Below are 22,233 nucleotides of genomic sequence, written 5' to 3'. Positions count from 1 at the left end.
AGCAGAAGATGGTAATGAGAGGTACGCCCTTCAGACTCCCTCTGATTTAATAAAGTCAACCTCAAAATTTCAAACATATAATCACGTATATCCATATTGATGTAACTTTAAGGCTTTGTTAATGTTTTTTCTTACCATGTGATCCTGTAGGCTTTTGTAAGTCTCAGATGATGATGTGCAATTTGTAACTGGACAATCGAGTTTCTCCTTAAGATCACTCATTGTTTTCTTGACCTGATGATGAAAAAAATATAAGTTATTCTAAACTGAACACATTGGCAGTGTACATTCTCAATGCACCGTCTCTTTAGGTGGAGAGTGTCCCAAACATCTATTCTCAAAAGCAAATATGGCTTAAAATCACTTTTGTAAATGTATTCTTGCACTATGTGTAGCTGTATACCTGTTCAATGTTATCATTGTATCTCTGCCTGTAGGAGACGCTCTGGTTGAGCTGTCCACCCAGCTGCTCTACTCTCCCCTTCAGCTCTTCCCAGTAGCGCCTCATCTGGGTAAGTCGTGCTCGGATACATCCGCCCTCTCCAGGGGTCACAAACCTCGACAGGGCCTCACAGTCCTCCTCCATGTGGGCCAGAGCTGCCCTTCTTTCCTCTAAACCTTCTCCCACCGCCTGGGGGGATGCAACAGAAGAGGAATGATAGCGATGAAAAGTATGTGGACACAAGTTGGAAGAAAAATTAACACAAAAGTTGGTTTGAAAAGAAAACTTAGTTCTGAATTAGTTCTCACAACAAATCAAATGGTTGCCTCAAGATTTCCAAAGTCCTGTTAACCCATTTTTTTTTTTCATTTTCTCCAGACCTCCATAAGATTGACAAGGCTAAGGTCTGGCTTGGCAAGATTATGTTTTCCTCAATATGATCAATTTATTTTCTGTATCCTAGACTTTGCTGTGGCAATGACCCAATTTCCCCTTGGGCGTGGATTAAAACTTCATCTTATTTCATCTTAATCTTAATAACCCTGAGGCCACACTGATACTGTACACCACAGACACCAGGCCAGACGACAATTTTGACTCATTTTACTTGAAGCCACAGAAAAAAAAAAGATTATCGCATTTTTTGGTAAATATATGAAGATTATTGAGGGAGTTTTTCAGAGCAGTGAGTTTTTTTTATAATTATAATAAAACAAGACATACCTCTACTGTGCTGATGTGTTTGTCCAAAGGATCTAAGGAGGAGGTGGTGTTGACAGTCTCCAGCTCCCTCTCCTTTTCATTGATCCAAGAGGCGAAGGCCTCTGATTCAGTGCTGAAGCGTTCCCACCAAACGCACATCATCTCCAGCTGGACAACACTGGAAGACAAAAGATTAGGTGAGATCCGATATATGCGCATATGGGTATAGAAATGTGTACAAACAATCATACACTGACAAACCAGTGCAAACAGTAGGTTGAAACACCACACAGACACTACATGCTGGTAAAATATCATCTTACTCTAATCATGTGCTTCATTTTTATCAAGCTCTTGTCAAAAGTAAGTACTAGCACTTTCAGTAACTATGATTTTTGTGTTACGTTGTATGAAATTACTATGATAGATCAGTAACTTTGCTGTTAAACTAAAAGCCTTGTTTACAAGCAACAAAAAATGATGCAAATATTACGCATATATAAGATGCATATATTATTTTGCATTGTGGAAATTCACCTATTCACTTAATTTTTCTGCATCCGTGCTCTTTCTACCTGTCTCGCTCATCAAATGTGAGACTTTTCTTTGTGTCAGTAACAGAAAACAACATAATTAAGGCAGATTGGGGGCTTGGGACGATTACTGGACAATCATACATACTTCTTGTTGAGGTGGTCTTGAAGTTGTGACACTGCTTCCCTGGTGGACTGCGCCTGCTGTAGAAGAAGAGTTTGATTCTTCGGACCAAGCTGAATATCTGCTGCCATCCCAAGGAGGAGATCAGCTCGCACAGAACACTCCTCAACCTTTGTGAAGAACTCCTATAGAACAAAATAAGAAAATATTGACAGAACAAATAGCATACATACGTACATGCATGGATGCTAACACAATCACAAACACACACACACCTTGTTGTGCTCCAGTTCAGCTCTCAGGCTGTCCAGGCTGTTGAAGATAAGTTCTTTATGCAGCTCACTCTTGGTATTGCTGATAAATCTCCAAACTTTTTCTCTCTCTGCTTCAAAATTCTGCCAGGAGCTCAGAGTGGCCTGGAGAAATATGAGAACGATCAGTGGGTGAACACTTTCATGCACAAGATGCTGCATGTACACTCACACAAAGAGACGATGAGTACTGTAGCATTTAGTGTCATTTAACCAAATTGATCTTTCAGACTTTTGAACATTAATAAACATTAGCACTGTATGACCTAAACGTAACCCTACATTATCCTACTCAATTATCAAGAAGCATGTTGACATTGAGGTTATCATTAAAAGTTTTTAAAGTTAGTCTACAGCTAATAGAATAAACCATAAAATACGGTCAGTCTCAAAATACACCAAACACAAATTCTGACATGTATCACTGATGATATAAATCGTTAATTGGAGGTAATTTAAGGTGGATTTTCCATTTAAATATGAATTTATGGACTCAAGGCCTCCTAGACATTAACATGCAGAAACATATTAATTGTCCAATCAATGGGAGGACAGTGATAGAAGTGTATAAACAAATCCCGGGACAACAGACATAAAGAAAATTAACATACCACATAAAAATCGATGGTTGGTTAAGCTTCAACACGGACCAATCAATGTTCACAGCAGGGGTTTGTGTGGATAGATCAATGACACTCACACATGCACAAATTAGCACACTGACATGAGAAACATCCAGGCTTGGTGTACCTGAAGGTTGTGCTCCTTTGCCTCTGATTTACGGTCAACCTCTCTGAAAGCTCCCTCCAGCTCCTGTAGAGACTGATTGAGCTCCTCTCCTTTCTGCAGCTGGTGGCAATGGGACACCAAAAGCTCTGCCTCTCTCCGGTTAGCATGCAGGCGTTTTAGGTGTTGCTATAACAGACACACACACACACACAAACATGTCAAATGACAACCAAATTTGCTTTGTGGAGCAAAATGACAACATAATACCCATTCTGTTAAGTAGATCCAGACCAGACCAAAGCAGCTATAATGTAAACCAAAATTAATTCTTTCCACTGGGACATATAATACCTCATAAGATTCAAAGAACAGTGTCTAAGACATTTGAGTCCAGAAATGAAAGAGGCTGTAAATTGTTTAATTTGCACACTAACATTAGTCTTATGTTCATTATTACGCGTTAGTGAGCTGACTTCAGTATCATCTATGCATATCTTTTTGATGGATACTTCCCTGAATCAAGTGTCACTAAACAGCTGACATCACCACACTCACAGCTCTGCATGCACACCTGGTGAATAAGGTAAAGTTGTTTGGCCTCCATCAGGTCTTCAGCATCCAGGATCCTGCTGGTTTGCTCCTCAGCTTCCTTTCGAGCTCTCAGAACCTCCTCCAGAGCGCCGCGCACCTCCTCCCTCAGCTCCTCATACTGGAACATACCGGAGCCCTCTTCCCCACACTGTGAGTGAAGGAGGCACAAGATCAGAGAGAGGGATTTTGTTGGATAGGAAGGGAAGGGAGATAGACACAATTTTAACAATAGAGCTTCCTGGACTACCTGACAGAGTGAGGAGAAGAGCGCCCTCAGGTCAGTTGAGAGCTTGGCCAGGGCTGCTCTCTGTCTCTGGACCTCCAGTTCGGAGCTAACCTCAGATAGCCCAGTAAGGCGGCTCTTAAGCCACAACAGGCTCTCCTCTCGGGCGTTTACTGCTTCCTGCAGTGCCTAAAAATGATGAAAATGAATGCCAGTTTAGCTGCACTGACTATGAGCTAATCTCTGTGCCTATAGCAGCAAATACAGTACGTTGGCTCACCTGAACAGCAGCATCTACTTGCTCCTGATGGCTGGAATTTCTTGCTGTCTCTCTCAAGAGCCTCACCTGCCTCCTTTGAGATGAGAGCCAGTCAGAAAGCTCACAGAACCTGGAAAAAGGAACCATGAGTTTAGACCCCCTTTAGTGTTAAAAAGGTCATACCTAAAGGCATTAGATGAAGGGACTCTGAGGAATGCTTCTTTTTTTTGTCAATCTGTACCTCTCGTTCCATTCTTTCCATTTATCAGGATGCTGCTCCAGTTTGAGGTGGGTGCTCTTGATTTGCTCCATAACCTCTTCTACAGTCCTCCTGGTGGAGTCTAATGTTTGATAAGCCTGGTCGTTGTCAGGCAATTTATGACACAGATCCTCCATGTTCCTAATCCTCTTCTCACATAAAGTCAGAGGTTTGCGTTCCCTGAAGAACGTCTGGAGATAAGAAAAAGGGAAATGTTGATGATGATGATGACATTAAATGATTTCATATTTCTTTCATTGCCACTCTCACGGTTTAATCTGTTCTAAGATTCTACCAAATCCAGGACTCACTCTGTGCTCTTTGATCACTCGCTCACTGGTGCAGGTGCCAGAAAGAACATGCATTTCTCTGTCCAGCTCCGCTCTGCAGTCTTGGAGGATCACAGCCACTCGACTTCGCTCCACCTCCACTTTTAGACGGAGCAGGTGAGACGGTACCTCCCCCTGGATGTCCTGTGATAAAACAGGTAGAATAAGACAGACCCTGGATAAGACACACTGTGCAGCATACTGTACATGAATATCAGTCTCATTTTGTATCGTTTCCGAAATCATCAGAAACAAAATATCCCCTAGGGAGAATGCAAGAAAACATTGAGAAGGTTGCGTTTTAATCTCGCTAGTATAGGTTAATTGGAAACAGACTAGAGAGAACTCTGTCGAAGCCAAAGGTCCTCTTGATTAAGTTAATGAAGTATCGGCTATGCGCCTCCAGAGATGTGCGGTAATTAGTGAGAGTGTTAAAGCATGGTGACCCCTGACCTTCCAGTGTTTGTGCAGCCTGCGGACAGTTTCTTGCAGTCCCTGTTGCTCCTCCTCTGGAAGGATGTCAGTCAGCTCATCACACGCCTTCAAGAACACACTCAGCATCCGCTGGTCCAGTTGACTGAAAAAATCCTGCATTACAAAAATACAAGACAGAGGTGAGACAAGTATTTATACTGTATGTGGTAGTAATATGGTAGGTTCATACTTTTTTTAAGTATGAAGAAAGATTAAAGGAAATCAGTGGGCAGAGTTTAATAAATATTCTTTATGCTGAAGTGCACAGACAAAAGTCATAATAGATATATACAGGAAGCTGAAGCTGGGTACAAAAAATAAGCAATAAAACAAATGCCAACAGCATATCCACTTCAACCTTGTGTATATTTATACTTACATGTATATTTTAATCTTATGTTATACTGTATATGATAACTAGCTGTGTTAATAGTCAAGAAAATACTTAATAGCTTTGTAAAACTAAAACAGATATTGAGAAAATTCTATTATTTCTTCAGATTGTCACTGACACTTCATGTACCTGCTATTTATAGCAGAATGTTACAGGTCTGATCTTACAGTGTGTTTTTTCAGTAATTCCTCGGCGTCTCCGCTCTCTCTCAGGCAGCCCTGAGCTTTCTTCAGTACTCTCTCCAGATCTTGTCTCGATTCCTCAAACCTCCTCCTCAGGCAGTTGTTGGCCTCTTCCTGCCTTCTCCATTCCCCAACCTCCTTCAGCAAAGCCTGAGAGGAGGGACAGTAGGTAGTGGTGATTGTAATTGGTCTCATCGGTAAAATAGTGTAATTACATTATTTGTCTTACATCAAGCAAATGAATAATGAGTCTCATGAGTAAGTCTAATCTGCACTGTTGCCTCCTGGGTGTTTTGATGTTCTTGTAATCTCATTAATATAATCAGCGTTGTGGGTAATGCAGTCTGTGTGGTATTCTGATATGTGTACATGTATGGATAATGCTAACCTGCGCTGAGCTCTGTATTTCAGCCACTCTCTTCTGTAGCAGGGACAGGTCGAAGTTTCGGAGCACCTTACTGCTGGAAAGCGCCCTCTGCAGGGTGTGGTGGTTCCTCTCGATCACCGACAGACATCGTTTACAACTTTGCTGCTGATTTAACAAATCCTGAGGAAAAAGTGGAAACGATGCCAACACAAACATGTGAGTGTGCGATCATATCTTTCAACGTTTTTATTATACATCAGCAATTGCAGTCCCATCAGTATTTTCTTGACAAAAAGTTATAATAAAAACAGGTGTAATGAATATAATTTTAATAATGTGTGAAGAGTAGTGATGGAGATAAAAACAGATAAAAGAATGCTGTTCTGGTTCAAACATAACATAGAAAAAATATAGATTTTTTATACTCTTAACAGTTATTTGGCCATCAATCCTTTTTAACAATTTCAGCTGAATAGCCAGACAGACTTTGAACAAATTCCAAGTTTAATCAAATTATCTACATCTCTTCTTTTAACTGAATGAAACTACATTTTCCTTTCACCAGTCAGGTTTCTATCTGGTAATTTCTTAGGTTAGTCCTTGTGTTATCATCATATCTAACCTGCCACTTGTGTTTGTGCTGAGTCTGTGCCTGTGTGTCTGGGTCTCTGGTGGCAGAAGTGATGCGACAGGCTCGCTCCAGGGCCTGATAAAAAGCAGTGATGTGTTTCTCCATCTCCTCCAACAGCGGCAGAAGGACATGACATTCCCTCACTAGGGAGGGACAACGCTCTCTCACCTGGAAACAGGTAATACAGGCTATTAAATTGTGACAATGGTGTGTGATTAGGAGATTTTTAAAAAGACTCACTGAAGAGGAAAGCTAAGTGTGTTGCTTTATAAGAAAGACCTGAGATAGATTTAGTGCTACTTCTCTGGTTTTGGCCCTTTTATGATTCCTACCTTACTCAGCTGACCTTTGGCTGCTGTCATAGTTGCCATGACCCTGGCAGCCTCATCCTGTTGTGCATCCTTGGCAAGGAGCTGAGCACTGCGAGCAGCCAACTTGTATTGCGTCTCCATGGCAACAACCTTTTGTTTGGTATTCTGAGATGAGATGTGCAGGCAAAGAGTCATCTTAGACATTCTTAAATATATGGGAATTATTTATTTTAACAAATCTGCTTTTAGCAATAACGCAGTCCAAGGATGTTATTTCTCATTTTTGATTGGTTGCTAAGATTCAAGTGGGCGGGTCTTATCTGATATTAGCATGTAAGAGGGTAGATGCCAGAAGTGAGAGTAGAGGGAGCAGAGAGGAGAGTGGCACGCTGCTGTTTTGTTGAGACAGTGATGGACAGTGAATGATAACCCTCATCCCTGAAATATCTGCGTCTATTTGTTAACCTAAATGAAATCAACGCCAAGCTCAGTGCACTGTCAGCGACATGAGAAGAGGACCGGAGTGGGCTGGCCCCCAACCACGCAGCCAGTGCAAATGTTTAGGAGCTTAATTTCACTAGAAAGTAGAGAATGAATGAAATTATTTTGCATCAAAGGGAATTAATTCTCATAGTATTTCTCTGCAGGGGAGTTAGCAATTTTCTAAGGCATCTAAATGCCAAAATCACACCCCTGTCTCATTACAAACCGAACGTTAATGAAATAGTGACCTTATCAGTGCCTTAAATTCTGACACTTCTCACTACCTATTGAACTAGGGACTCAGTTGGGACATACACAGAATTGCTGTCAAGATTGTCTCAGAACTGAATGCTGACTGGATACGGATCACACAAAATCACCACTGTTGGGCAACAAAAATGGAGTAATAAGTATTTATTGTGCTGTACATGTATTACTGTGCTGCTCAGATCCTCATGTATGAAAGACAAACTGGTAATCAGCTTTCCTCACCTCCACATCCTGCAGAAAGGCTCGAACATTGAGGAAAGACACCTGGACTGGAGCATTGAGCTTGGCCTCTGCTGTATCCAGTAGCTCTTTTAAAGCCGACACAGCCTTTAGATGGTCTTTCCTCCACTTCTCCAACTCATCTGCTCGGGCATACTACAGAAAAGGAAAAGACAATACAAAGTTTGGGATTGATTTCATTCTTGGGTTAAATAGTGCCAAACGTGCATGCTGGTTAACACCAGCGTCTGGTATCTAAATCAGCTACAATACTACACTGAAAACTGGAAATACCAACTGGGCTTTTTTGCTAACATTTTTATTTGTAAGAGGTTTTGTTTACTTGTTTGACTTTGAGGAAGAGGTCTCTCCATCGTCCATTCAAAAGAAGTAGCTGCTGCTTGAGATCGAGTGACACGGTTTCATCACACGTTTCAATTAGAAAATTCCCTGCGTCGTTCATGACTGCATGCTGATCCATCCAGTGGCTGAGATTCCTGAAAAACTCCTGGAAGAGAGACAGACTCATTAAAAACAAAGACAGAAACACAGACACAAAGAAATTCAAATAAACAAAGAAAGAGAGCAGAAGAAAGACGCACAGACAGCTAATCAAAAAAGAAACAAAGAAAGGGGTTCAAAGAAGGAAACAAAGAGAGGACAATAAAAAGTGGGGTAATTAGCTGTCTAATCCTTGGTGGGGATGTGAATCTGTGGTAACCATGGCAATGTGACAACAGGAATATCCTCAGCGGCTTGTTTTAAGTCAAGAGATCATTTGATACTTGAGTGGAGACTCCTAATAGGATTCCACTTAGAAGACTAAATGCTTGAAATAGGACTGACGTATATTTGATTGCTACTCTTACTAGTCAATCACATAAATACATGTTTGAGAATATTACAATATTAATGGTCAATCTCATACCCGTTTTGTGTTTTCTGGCAGGCTCAGTGCTCCTTCTGCATCCTCCAGCCAGGCCTGTAAGGAGGCCACAGTGGAGTTGTACTTCTCCCAGTTGGACAGCACCTCCTCCAGCATGCTCCTCACACTGCGCACTTCCATGGACAGACTCCTCCACTGAGTCACCACCTCCCTCATGAACCTGCGCACTCCCATCTCTCCCTCGTCCACTGGAGGAGGAGGAATTTCATCAGTTTTATCAATAATGACAGCAATAGAAACGCCACTACTAGCACTATTACTCCCTCTGATACTGTTATTAATGCTGCGGTTGCTGCTTACAGTCCTCATCATACTAAAACATTGTATGGAGTGGAGCCGTCTAATCATAAATACTAAAATATTACTTGATTTGCTTGTCAATTTATATTTCCTCTGTGGTTAAAGTGAGACTATGTACTTTTAAAAGAAAAAATAACACCTAAGTTGAATTCATAAGCAATAAAAGGCTTATTTAATAAACTCAGCACACTGTATTTGCTGTTACCAGCCCAGTTGGGTCTCATATGACGAGGAGCTTAGCTAATTTGGGTAATGTTTGCAAATTTTAGATAGATATTACTGTCTAACTGTTATTATTGAGTCAGTTTGATGACTTAATGGCTCTTAGCATTTAATATCAACCCATAATTGTCACTTTTGGCCGATGTTCAGCAAAAGTTACATACACAGTCTCGCTTTAAAGCAGAGGACAGATGGTACACATGTTCATAGAAACACCAGACAAAGAGCATATAAAGCCTGATGGAACTACGTGTCTCTACAAATCTCTGACCCCGAAAACTCTCACTTCAGGGAGATGTATTATTCTTGCTTGTGTGCTCTATTTTACTGGTTCAAACTCTCGAGTCTCATAAGCCCTGTACCACAAATGACAAACTATCATCAGTAAGTGTGGGGCTGATAAATGAGTCCAGCTAAAGACAAATATCCACTTTCATATAGATGTAAACCAGATAGTGCTATGCCTTAAAATGGCAGCTAATTACATATCAATCCCCTTATCTTCTCGCTCTTTCCTAGTTAGCTATAACCTCAAACTGAGTCTTCGAACACATCCAAATGATCTCTCATCCAGCGAATCAAAGCCCAAGGCGCTGACTACCAACAGTGCTCACACAGGTGTGGGGTTGGAGGGAGGGGGGCTTCATTTGTGGGGTCGACCAATCAAACTTCAGATGTCCTGATTTCTCGCAACAGCTCACTTCCCTGCTCTGCATACCCTAAAGCAGCACAACCCTGAAACTTAATGAAACCAACAAGCTTGCTCAGTTTGCGCCCAGAGACCTGCAGAAGTGGAGCAGCCCCTAACTAGCAAATGGGGTCGTATTCCCCACTGAGAGCCGGGAGTGGAGGAACCTCATTTAGCTGTAGCCTGCAGACTCTCCCCCTCTACCCAAGCTGTAAAAACCAGACAGAAGCAGACTGAGCAGCATTGGTTGTTGAAAGGGGAAAATAAAGTTGAGATATTGCATACAATAGTGAGATATTTGGTGGAAATTTCAGATAAATGCGACTTCCAAAGGACAAGAATGCAATACGGGTTGGGTAATATGATGATATATGCTGTGAGATTATCTAAATTTGTCATACTGTTTATACCAAGATGACTATCCCTTTAATATCTCTGGTTGCATCAGACCAGTGTCCAGACCAGTTATTGTAATGGTGGATTGTTATGTGATTCATTTGAGAATTTAGTTGTTTAAGCAAATTGGACAAAACATCTGTGAAAATAAAAAAAATACTATATGTTCCCCATCCAAGAAGATTACTATTCTATTAACTAACTAACCATTAATGAAGGTTATGCTGTATATTACATATCCTACCCTTAATTTACTGTGCACATCTTGAATTTTATGTATCATATGTACTAGTCATACAGTATGTGTGGTGTGTTGAGTGTTTGGACAGTGATTTAAATGTTGTGTTGTCTCCTCACCTGAGCTGTCAGTGTTGACATAGGCCTCAGCAGCACTTTTCAGGGACTGGAACAAAGCCTCATAATTTTCAAAGAAATGATGCTTCTCCACAAATAACTGATGAAGACAGAATTAAATAAAGTCATTTTACTTTTCGTGACTCTCCAGATGCTAAAGATTTGGTTAACATTTCAGTACAATATGCAGAGAGTGTATCAAAGTCTGAGCTTACAACATAGTTGTGGAGCATCAGTTCCATTGACTCTTGTCGGCCGTATTTAATGATCCAGGATTTGAGCTTGGACTCGGCTAGAGTGAGAAAGGCCTGCATGTGGTGCTTGTTCTCCAAGAATTCCATCTTAGCCAGGTGGATGCTAGAAGATGTAGAGACAAAGTTCATCCTGAAAAAAAGACAAAATTCACAAAAGATATCAGACCTACAGCTTGACCCTCACATTTTGCTGAAAAGCAGAATGTGACACCATGTTTGACAATGTATAAATCAGGTCTCTGAGTCAGAGGCTGAGGCAGGTGTCTTTCCTACCTCTCAGCCATGTCTTGGAGCTGGTCTGGTGGAACAGGGACTCCATCAACACTTCTGTCCTTATGGATCCTCTGAAAAACCTGCTGGTGACTCTCGAGGCGCTTCAACACATCCTGCACAGTGTAAATACATACAGCGCATGAACACAAAGAAATACTGTCACCACTGTATCCAGCACCTTTGAAATGATTTGTATGTGCATGTTATGTTAAATTCACACTAGGTGTCCTGGTTTTCTCTCTCTCGTATGGCTCCATGCTAACCTTGTGCTGCTCTAAAGCTCTGTGGACAGTATTAGCTGTCTCGTCATGTGCCTGTTGGACGACGATCTCGTGTCGCAGCGCTCCTTCAGCCTGGTGCAGCCATGTCCCCACCATATCCAGAGGAGCAGGCAGAGACCTGTCCAACTGCAGATGCCAGTCCAGGAGCTGAGATGCAGAAAAAGAAATCAAAGACAAACATTTCATGAACAGATTGTGATTGTCAAAATCATTGCATGGTGCAAAAAATAGTCTTTGGTTCCCCAATAAAAGCTCAGAAGTAACATAAATTACAGATAAAACAATTACAATGAAAACTGACAATTACATGCTGAAAAAGAGCAGACTGTCACGCATCTTTGAACTGACAGCTTTGTCATCATTAGTTTGTGTCTCAGCTGAATTAAACTACAAGGAAGGAAACACCATAGCTGCCAGCAAAATGACACATTAACATTGCTGTTAGAAAACAGTCTAAATCTTTGATACACCCCCATATTGAAACCTTTAACATGTGGTCATAACATAAGAGACTTTACTTTTGCTGTTTGCGCTCATTTTTTAAATTAGAATTAAAAAGTACAATTAATCAGATCAATTGATGTTTTTTTCATAATGTCTTCATGTATGTACATTTTTTAAAAGCTCAACAGACCTCCAAGAGCAGCTTTATATGTTTTTTTTATTTGTCAGAATGATGAAGCAAGAAAGAACAGACTGATATCCAAGACAGAGCCATATTTTACAAACTGTTGCCAGGATGACTCTGCACAGTGTGACAATATAGCGGACATAGATGTTGACTCCTGTTTCTCTCACCCTATTGGAGACCCTCTCCCAGGCCTGTTTAACCAGAGCCTGATCCACAGTCAGCATCCCGTCCTTCTGAGTAGATTGCAAAGCTCCCTCCACCTGCTTCCTCCTCATCTCCAACTGTACACGCAGACTCTTGAACAACTGAAAAGAAAAAAAAAAGGTGAAATCTGTTCATAATTCACATTTCTCTGTCCCTTGTGAAAGCATGTCCAAAAATATTCAAGTTACAATATACAGACATCAGAACAAGTGCTCTCTCAGGGTTCACACCCTCTTCCCCTTGGTGCCTAATCAGACCTTCATAAAAACTGTAGCTAATTGCCTCTGAATGCCATCCCTCTGTCTAGTTTCAGATTCCCAGACTCTTCTTAATAATGTACAATGAAAATAGGGATATTCCACATGCTACTGAATATGGAATGTATCCTGGGGCTTGATGGAATAAGCCAGATTGACTGAAATTATGACGGCTGCTGTCTGATCCCCACAGTGTAATGCCACGATTAAGCTAATAATAGGAGCGTCTGTGCCCAGTGTGCCCAGTCTAAACTACACAAACACACACACACACACACACACTAACCTGGTACTGTTGAACGAGATTGCCCTCAGTCTCCTGAGCCTGTACTGCGTCTCTCTCCAGCTGGTCGAGCCACATTTTGAGCTCCCTCAGGCTCTTTCGCTGCTCTCTCTAGGAGGCCGGGATGGTGGAGGGATCGCGGGGTGAACGGTGGGTGGAATGATGGACATGGAAATTGAGAAGTGCAAAGGGGAAATGAAAACCAAATAAAAGAGGGGGCATACAAGGAGGGGAAAGGGTGTAAAGGGGAAAGGGGAAAAACAGGAAGACGGAGAGAGAAAGTGATTAACCAGAAGGATGTTTGACAGATTAATGAAAGGATGGAGGGAGGAAAAGGGTGAAAGAAGGGGCAGAGCACGTACTATTAAACATGTGTTCTGCTAATCCTCTGTGTCTCCCTGTAGGACAAAATGTCAAAAACCCACAGCTGCCAAAAACACTCTGCTTAAACAGGGTACTTTGTCTAAGACCCCCCACCAACATTTCATTGGATTTTAAGTTACCATGACGATAATACTATGCTGCTCAAAAGCTCGTGAGCTGTTCAGTCTCAGTCTATTCAGCTTTATCACTTCACGATGGCTCCTGTGGGGAGCCTTATCCTAAAACTGTATTCTTTATGACAGCTTAAGACGTGGAAATAGATTAAAATAATTCTAAAGGAAAATAGTCTATTATCTGTCATATTGTACTCTCCACAACTTCTGCACAACATTTTACCACCAGTGTTTCAATGGCTGTTTTAGACAATAAAATAATACAACACTTTTACGGTTCATTGAAAACAAAAGGGCCAATTGACATTCATTCAATATAACACAATAGCATATTCGGGACAAACGTCATCATGTTAGCAAGAACTGTCAACAAAGAACAAAGCAGGTAAGAAACACAACAACCAGAAAAAAAACAAAAAAAACAATCAGCGTTGTGAGATGACAAAACACAGTGTGGCTTAAAAAGCAAGTAGTTAGCACAGCTTCACAGCAGCTCCCGACACTCTTAACCTTAAAAAACAGACAACCTCACAAGCTTTCCATCAAATACGCTGTATCAATGCACACTGCCAATGCCAGAGGCTTTCATTGTCATGCTAATGGAACCAGGAGCCATAGCGCTAGGTGGTAACATTAATAAATGGTAATATCACATCTTATTATACTGGACTTCCTTTTGTTATCATGGCTCAGAAACCCTGCGGCAGGAATATCACATCAGGTAAGATAAAGAGCCAATATTAGCATATAGGCTCTATTTTGACATGGAAAAACAATGTTTAATCTCACCCACACTCTGTACAGTAGACAGCAATACTGTAATTCAATATTAGAGCCAGAAAAATAAGGATTAATCACATTTATATGGAAACAATGAATGTTCAAGGGTGCTAATTACATTGAGCTGCGGAAAATGATGGAAAACCTGCCCCTGGGACCTTAAGTTACTATATAACCTACCTCCAACATTTCCACTATATCGCGAGGAGTAAGACCGTGCTGTAGGACAGAGGCCAGCACAACAACCACAGGAAAGCAGTCACCACACAAAAACAGCGAGACAAAGACAAGGAGAGACACCAAGAGAGAGATGTGCAGAAAGGAAAGACATAAACAACAGGCAAGACAATGCCAAACCTGAGTCACATAACAGGTGAAATATGTTTGTTTTAAGCTTTGGGAATCAGCAGATGGGCGGGCGTTACTGCATTACAGCACTAATTAAATTGCCAATTGAGGAAATTTAAAAATCTAGTGATTCAAAACCTTTCTTGTGTCTGTTTAAATGTTTTTCTTACTTTTACAGTATCGGGCCATGACGTTAGCCTTAACCACCCATCATTTACAGGATAAACAAGCAACAAACAGTAATTGGAAACACTCAGCTATGCTCGCTTCAGTTCAACACTAACGAAAGACAGACAAAATGTCATATATGCTGCATGTCATGGCTGAAGTTTGACACGATAACTGTGACGTTTCAAGAGAAAGACAAACCATGTAGGATGCAGAAAGAGAGAAGATAATGAAAGGCGTGTCCAGAATGAGATAAATCTGACAGCTGGTTACCTCTTCTTCTGTTTGTCCTTCAGAGTCGGTCTGCTTTAGGTCGGGATGATGCTTCAGGAATTGGGCTACGTATGTCATAATGGATTTCTCATCAGGTTTGTCTACGTCAACATCTGAGAAAGGAACCGAATGAATGTAATCAGAAGTGATATCAAGTTGAAGCCTCTTGACAATTCTCATAGGAGAAAATAACTGGCACTGACAAAAATGTTACAGTCTGTTCGGAAACAGACAAGCAGCCCTTTAAATGAAAACAACCTTTAGCGCTTTAGATCAGTGTCCAAGTTTTTCTTGCGAGGTTCCACCACGCTGAATCTCACGGCCTAATAGACCTTAATTATACTGATGTCAAGCTTGATTTGTCAGAGTTCATTCTGAAGGGCAGGCGTGAAGAGGCACAGATGGTGTTTGGCAGTGTCACTGACGTGCAAATCTGATGGTGTGACAGATACCCATGATTGTATTTCTGTATTCTGAAAAACCAGCTCTGAACAATGAGGCGCTACTGATTTAAATGATATGTCGGGTAAAGTGATTTCTCATTAACTGAGTGAGAAACACAAAGGTCACACTGTTGGTTTCTATTAAAGAACATATGCCAGAGAGAAAAAGGAGGAAAATGACCGTAGAATTAGTTTGATCCAACGATGTTGTAGGTATGCGATATGCAATGTTTGAGTCTTTATGAAATGCTATTAGAGATGTTATTTACCCTCTGGATCAAGAAGCTGTGGAATGCCCAACTCCGTCTCAGCCAATAAGAAGGCTTCCTGCAGATTTTCTCGGTTGGGCCTCCTCCATACACGCTCCATGTCGACTATATTGGGCCGGAGGGCATGGATAATGGCAAAGAATGCTAAACCTGTACGCCAACTGGGACCAAAGTCTTTCACCTCGAGCCCCAGACGTCTAGAAAAAGACATCACAACATCACAGCAAAAGAAAGAAAAAATACACTTTGAGAGAAGAAAAGGTTTTCATCTTCACATTACACTGATGATGGTGTTATATAAGGAAATGGTTTGTTTTGCAGAGACACTTGAGCGTTACAGGAGGCTACATACTTGGTGGCTGTCTGCTGGACCCATCTCAGCAGGGCCTTTCTGGCCCCACCCTGCACAGGTGGGAGAGGTTTCCTCTTGACAGGTGGGCTGGTGGTGTCAGTGCTGCTGGTGGAACTTTCCACTGATGAGGTGCTGCTGGATAAGGCCTGCAGTGCTGGTAGGCTACTGGTTAGTTCCTCTATCTGTGGGCAATAAGAGACAATGAAAACTCAAGCCATCAGTACAGTACCTACAAATTTACTCAATTACTTGTAATAATAATTGCTTGCTGATCTGATGCAAAATAAAAAAACAAAAAGCTTTTAAAATATACATATACTGTAGACATATGTATTTTGTATATGTGTATATATTGTAGATACATAAACATTTTGCTACAACTGCTCATACTTCTTTGTTCTTCCGTAGTTGCAGCAAAATGTCTATGCATCTCTGTGTGTATATTGTTTTTTTTTTATATATATATACTGGCGTTCTCGGAAGCCCTCTATCCCATTGCTTGTGAGAGGTCAACCTTAATTTATCCAGCTGACGGTCCAGTGAGCAACTCCACACTGGAGCATTAGAAAACTGAAAGTCTAAGAACAATGAGACCAAAGAGAACATATTTCGTTCTTCACTTGCCAACTCAATGTACTAACTTTAACTTTTCACAAATTACTATATTTACATTTCATATTTCTGTTTTGAGTTTTGTCTACTTGCACATCGCCCATATATACTGCTTTTCAGGATAACAATCATAAAATGTATTATTAGACTTCAGCCAATACCAGCTGGTCAGTTGTTGAAGATTTATTGCTAATCTATTTCTCAGTTTCTCCTCTCTACTGCCAGAAAACTGAGGCTGCTCACAACAGAACACAGAGAGAATCCATAAAATCACTTTGACATAAACTACATCAATATATCAGTAAGTGAATAAGTGTACAGTGTTGTACGCTTTATTCAATATCTTTATGTTTGCTAGGACAGCACGCATCTACATGTGTTGATGTTGCTAAGGGACTGCACTATTTTGATTAAGTTCTTGTTGATCTGTGCATGTCTGAAATGCCTGAGGTAGCAACTGCTTGTTTTTTCAGAGTGGATGAAAAATTGATTTCCCCAGTTTAAATTTCCTCTCAGTTCAAACTGCTGAGCATTTTGCCAGCTAGAGGAAGACATTTCACGGTCCATGCTTTCCTTATAAGTCCTTTCCATTTTATAATAATACCTCGTTTGTGGATGTGCCATCATGTTGATTGTGTGTTGGCAGCCATGTTATCCTTTCAATTTGTAGGCCTAGTAGTGAGCTATCACTGGTGTTTTGATTACATAATTGACTAAGATGTTCACATGTTTTCTCCTTGTGTAAAATGTAACATACTGAATTATGTACACTGTATTTGCTAATCTATTACCTTAATTAACTGAAGCAATTTTACCTGGAAATAGAGGATGATGGTCCACACCAACCCCAAAACAATTGATGGTCGTCCATCAACAATATCTGTGGAGTTGATGTTCACTAGCTTGATCTGTGTCAAAAACACAACATCCGGCATTGAAATATTTAAAGACCAATTAATTTCAGATCATATTCAGTTCCAGATTATTTACTTAACGCTTTGGTAACGCTTTGATTTAATCGCTACCACCCCCCACATTTAGCATTCATATTTAGCATTTACTATACTTCTATGGACATCCATAAGTAGAGACTGATGTGTAAAAAAATAATGAATGAAAATAAAGTGAAACACAGTTGCAATAATATAAAATATGTCTTTATTGGAGAAAAGTGTGTCCAAACACAAAACACACAAAACACAAATTCCCTCAGCCTAGTGATTCAATCTTGTACGCATGTTTACACAAAATGAACAATATAAAGTATGAGCGTAATCCGCAGCGCTACAGGATGCAGATAATCCTAACCCTATCTATTCCACGTATGTACAAAACCAGGGCAGTGACGTTATGAATACTGACCGGAGATCCTCTGTAGGCAGACTGGAGGGCAGATAAGAAAAGGACACAAGAGAGGGAGAGAGAGAAAGGGTATTTAGAAGTACTCTAGATACATTTGATTAAAGGGGGATGCCTCATTGACTGTGACATGGCAGATACTGTAGCATCTCAGAGGTGAGATAACTTGAGTGGTTTGCTGAGAGGAGAGATCTATCATCACCACACAGGCAACAGGGATTATATCCAGCAGAGATGGACATAGAGAGAGAGAGAGCAAGAAAAGGGAGAAAGAGAGGGCTGTATCTTGTGATATGATGAATTATTCTATATTATCACACAGAGGGTTAAATTAAAGAAGTGCTGCGGCACAACAGGTCATCATATGGTAATACATGCCACTCCATATAGGTGAACAAGCATGCAGGAAGAGATTGGGGGCAGGCGAGGGCAGCGTGGGGAAGGGCGGGACAGTGGCTGATAAGAATACATGCAATACATGGTTTCATATTAGAAAACACAGCAGGTTATATTGGAAACTCAACCCAGCTGTGTGGTTAGAGTGTTTTATGTTATGACCACACACACAGCAGTTTCCTTGGTACCAACAACAGTGTGTAGGTTAACAAGTATAGATAAGTGGAGTCAATTGACTGAAAATCATTTACGATCGATTTCGACAACCGATCAATGACGTAAGTCATTTTCAAGCCTCGTCCCAGCCTCTCAAATGTGACTATTTGCTGCTGTTCTTTGATCTTTGTTAAGTGAATATCTTTGAATTTTGGGCCATTAGTCAAACAAAACAATTTATTTGAAGTCACTTTGAGCTCTGGTGATGGAAATTTTTCACTCTTTTCTGTCATTTTCCAGCTTAAATAATTGATTGATTAATTGAGAAAACAATTAACAGATAAAATCAATAATGAAAATAATTGTTAGTTGCATCCTTAGTTGACATTATAGCTGTGGATTTGCAACACCCACTTAAATAAATATATTACAGGGTTTCAACAGTTTATAAATGATGGTGAAATGGTAAACATGACGATGCCACTGACTGAACACTCGACTACGTTTTCTAGGATACTGATATAAGAGTGAACATGTATCAGGCATTAAGCCGTTGGACCTGTAAAGCGAAATGTAAATACAGTCTAGACATACACCAGATTTACACGCAGAGCATATTTACATTTAATTTCCGACATAGATTTACTAAGTCACAGCCACGCAGACATATACGGCAGAGTGCCCACTGACGTCTCATCGCCAGACTGCAGATTACTGGTGTAGGATTTGCGGTTTTAACCCTGTCACATTTGAGGAAGACAAATCAATGTCCCTGCAGACACCAGCTCATACTTTTCAACTGGCTTTATTTATGTATATCCAAGGACGAGGCGGGTGAAGCTTTGAGAATGTTTTGCTAATCTCATGGAGGGGCAGTTGATGCAGTTTATGATTAGTTAATGCAATTCTGCAGATGAAGCTGGAGAAAGGAATCATGAACCATGTTGGTTTTTATCTGAAGTGAAGACAACAGAAGTAAGAGAAAGAAAACTTGCAAGTACTAATATCTTAAAGGGCAAGAGGTGTGGTACCTTTTTATAGAATTTTTCATCAAATATATGCAGCCAAACAAATAATAAATGCCATTTAGATAAAGAGAAAATGTGATGAAAGTCAGCATAACAAGACAGTAAAGCCTGAACAGGAATCTTTGTTGTGAAAGCAGAGTGCAGTGGTATCTGGATAAATGAGGAATGTGGGAAGGTGGAGAGAGTCAGAGGCGGGGAGGACGGGGAAACAGGTCACACAAGGTCAGGATTCAGTGTTTGCGCCCACGAGGCAGCAGCTGAGCAGGGAGAGCAGCAGGAGGGGTAAAACCGATGAGGAAAAAAAAAAACATAAAAAGAAGGCTCTGAACTCTTACCTTCCTACCCTCAAGGAAGTTGAGAGCTGTACCGATGTTAGCGACCCAGTGGATCCTCTTTAGCTTCTTGCCCTGCTCACTTGGCTGGAAGGAAAAGGGAGAACAATGGGGAGAGATGGAAAGGAAGAAATAGAGAAACACAGAGTGTGGGTAAAATAAAACAGTGCTATTGAAAAGAAGAACATTTATTTTAAATGGTATTACTTGTAAGTATTAAAAATTTAGGGCACACTCAGCACAGCATAAACAATATCAGCAAACACAAATACAGAATCAAACAATAAAACGTAAATTAAGACCAAAAATATGGAATCCAATCACAGCTGTGTTCAGATATAAACAGCTAGATCAATAGGACATAGACAACTTAGACCTTAGGCAATATTGGCCAAGTAAGATCCTAAAGCTGTCTTTGTCTGTGTTTGTTGAACTCTGATCTGTCCTGGTTAATCTGGGCTTTTCTATTCAATTCAAACATCCTAATAAAAACAGATCGATGAGCATTTCCATGTAATTTGTTTCTCATTTCACATGCACTGCATTAGGTCCGCGGGTCTTTTGAGATTAGCAAAACAACGTGTGTAAAAACCATATAAACAAACATTTAAAAAAAAATACTAACTAAATTTCTCATTTACTTGACCAGTCTGATCCTCGTTATATCAGTTCAGCGTGATCAAGTTAAAATTTAATCCAGCAATATCAGAGGAGATGAAGTCCTTGAAGTAGGGGGCCAAATCACATGCTCTAGAAATGATCATGAGACTAACCAGTTTTTGTCCAGAGAGGATTTCCAGCAGGGCCAGCAGCATCACACCATCCTTGATGTCCTCAAACAGGTCTGTCACCACCAGAGGAGGGACACGCTATAAGAGAAAAGAAATATAGTCATGGGCCTTATTTGCAAAAATGTTTTTGTCTTCAGTCATCCAGAAAATAATGTCGAGGCAAGCAGCAAATGGTGATAAAGCTTTTGACAATGAAAACTTGCACTTTGATGTCAATGTAACTGTATGATTCAAAAATGTAGTCACATAAATGTACTGTTTACATAAGCGTTGCATGCCATAAACTCAAACAAAGCATTCTCAGTTTTCTTGGAATGCAAAGACTTTGGATTTGAGTCTTAATAGCTTTTGCAATGTACATGAAACTATGAGGCAAGTGGTGGTTTTTCTGCATTAGCCTAATCTAAGTGGTTCGGAGCATAAATAATACAATAAATACGCTGTATAAATTTTGCTATAAGACGTTAATTTCAACTTGTGAAACACGGATAAAGGAAATCCTCGTAAGAAAAAAAAAAAGTACTTGGAGCCTCAAAAGAGTTTGGCTGTGCCACGTATTACTGACAGCTCGAGTCAGCCATAAGCAGAGGCTCAGCAGGCTCTGAATGGGGTCTTCAAATCCTAAAATATGCTGATGATTTCAAACTGTATCCTTCTCATTGACTTCCTCCCTGACCTGACACAGACTTCCAGACGCGGGAAATCCACATATCTCTGTTTCTTGCCGACGCCACATCAAGGATTTCTCTTAAAGCAGAGTCACATGCTGGGGCTGAGGAGAGGTTTAAAGAGGAGGGAGTGGGGGGGGGGGGGGAGCACTCAGATGAGCGAGCCATTCACAGGGAGATTAGCTGTGAAGGGAGTGAGGGAGAAGGAGAGAGGAGAGGAAAAGGCGGAAGCGGAGACATGTGCACGAGTGTGTTTGCGTTAGCACGTGCGTGCGGAGTGTGTGTCTGTTGATGGAGAGAGAAATATACAACCCCCCCCCCCATCATAGTGGATACGCGAGAGGGGTATAATTGAGTAGAAAGAGTGGCAGCGAGAAAGATGATAGAAGGCAGAGAGAGAAGGGACACTAACCTCACGGCTTTCAAAATTAATTAGCAAATACAGTAGCTCTTTGCGCTAATTCCTCTTCTAATGTCATTTCATGGCTTTGGATATTAGAATATTCAGACAGCACTTGTGCTTCTCTCATAAAGTGACAGAAGAAACAGTTACAAAGACCCCTTCAAAGGGATAAATTATACCATGAGCTAATTGAAGTTAAATTTACCTATTTGTTCATTATAATCCCAAAGCTAATGAGGAAATTTTCCGTCTAATTACAAAATAAGAAAGTAATATCCATTTCCTCTGCTCAGCCACATGAGCTAAAAAAAATAAATCAAGGGCTTAATGAGCTAATTACATATGAGTGTCTGGGCCATAATTGATTGTGAGCAGAGAAGTTTCAGATTGTGCGTCTGTCTGCGCTCTCATGTTATTCCCTCGGTAGACTTGACTC

At 40.7% G+C, this 22,233-nt stretch overlaps 1 protein-coding gene across 1 annotated transcript in view; it reads right to left on the bottom strand.

Moving 5' to 3' along the window:
- syne1a (spectrin repeat containing, nuclear envelope 1a) overlaps window positions 1–22,233 on the bottom strand; it is a 144,537-nt gene that overhangs the window by 90,882 nt on the left and 31,422 nt on the right. The window contains exons 6-37 of the mRNA XM_044329976.1: window positions 20,709–20,804; window positions 19,939–20,022; window positions 18,027–18,047; window positions 17,480–17,572; window positions 16,053–16,234; window positions 15,701–15,897; window positions 14,989–15,101; window positions 12,926–13,033; window positions 12,346–12,483; window positions 11,530–11,694; window positions 11,267–11,379; window positions 10,955–11,123; window positions 10,743–10,839; window positions 8,762–8,967; window positions 8,177–8,341; window positions 7,837–7,989; window positions 6,883–7,026; window positions 6,542–6,718; window positions 5,941–6,099; window positions 5,538–5,702; window positions 4,956–5,090; window positions 4,485–4,646; window positions 4,156–4,364; window positions 3,936–4,044; window positions 3,680–3,844; window positions 3,413–3,580; window positions 2,863–3,027; window positions 2,077–2,217; window positions 1,826–1,986; window positions 1,166–1,322; window positions 404–631; window positions 136–234 (exon numbers count right to left, since the gene is read on the bottom strand). Coding sequence (XP_044185911.1) covers window positions 136–234; window positions 404–631; window positions 1,166–1,322; window positions 1,826–1,986; window positions 2,077–2,217; window positions 2,863–3,027; window positions 3,413–3,580; window positions 3,680–3,844; window positions 3,936–4,044; window positions 4,156–4,364; window positions 4,485–4,646; window positions 4,956–5,090; window positions 5,538–5,702; window positions 5,941–6,099; window positions 6,542–6,718; window positions 6,883–7,026; window positions 7,837–7,989; window positions 8,177–8,341; window positions 8,762–8,967; window positions 10,743–10,839; window positions 10,955–11,123; window positions 11,267–11,379; window positions 11,530–11,694; window positions 12,346–12,483; window positions 12,926–13,033; window positions 14,989–15,101; window positions 15,701–15,897; window positions 16,053–16,234; window positions 17,480–17,572; window positions 18,027–18,047; window positions 19,939–20,022; window positions 20,709–20,804 — 4,644 coding nt within the window. The remainder of the gene's footprint in view (window positions 1–135; window positions 235–403; window positions 632–1,165; window positions 1,323–1,825; window positions 1,987–2,076; window positions 2,218–2,862; window positions 3,028–3,412; window positions 3,581–3,679; window positions 3,845–3,935; window positions 4,045–4,155; window positions 4,365–4,484; window positions 4,647–4,955; window positions 5,091–5,537; window positions 5,703–5,940; window positions 6,100–6,541; window positions 6,719–6,882; window positions 7,027–7,836; window positions 7,990–8,176; window positions 8,342–8,761; window positions 8,968–10,742; window positions 10,840–10,954; window positions 11,124–11,266; window positions 11,380–11,529; window positions 11,695–12,345; window positions 12,484–12,925; window positions 13,034–14,988; window positions 15,102–15,700; window positions 15,898–16,052; window positions 16,235–17,479; window positions 17,573–18,026; window positions 18,048–19,938; window positions 20,023–20,708; window positions 20,805–22,233) is intronic.

Source organism: Thunnus albacares, chromosome 16 (assembly GCF_914725855.1).
Source record: "Thunnus albacares chromosome 16, fThuAlb1.1, whole genome shotgun sequence".
NCBI lineage: Eukaryota > Metazoa > Chordata > Actinopteri > Scombriformes > Scombridae > Thunnus > Thunnus albacares.
Note: the sequence above shows the minus strand (reverse complement) of the source record. Positions and strands in the feature narration are given on the sequence as shown.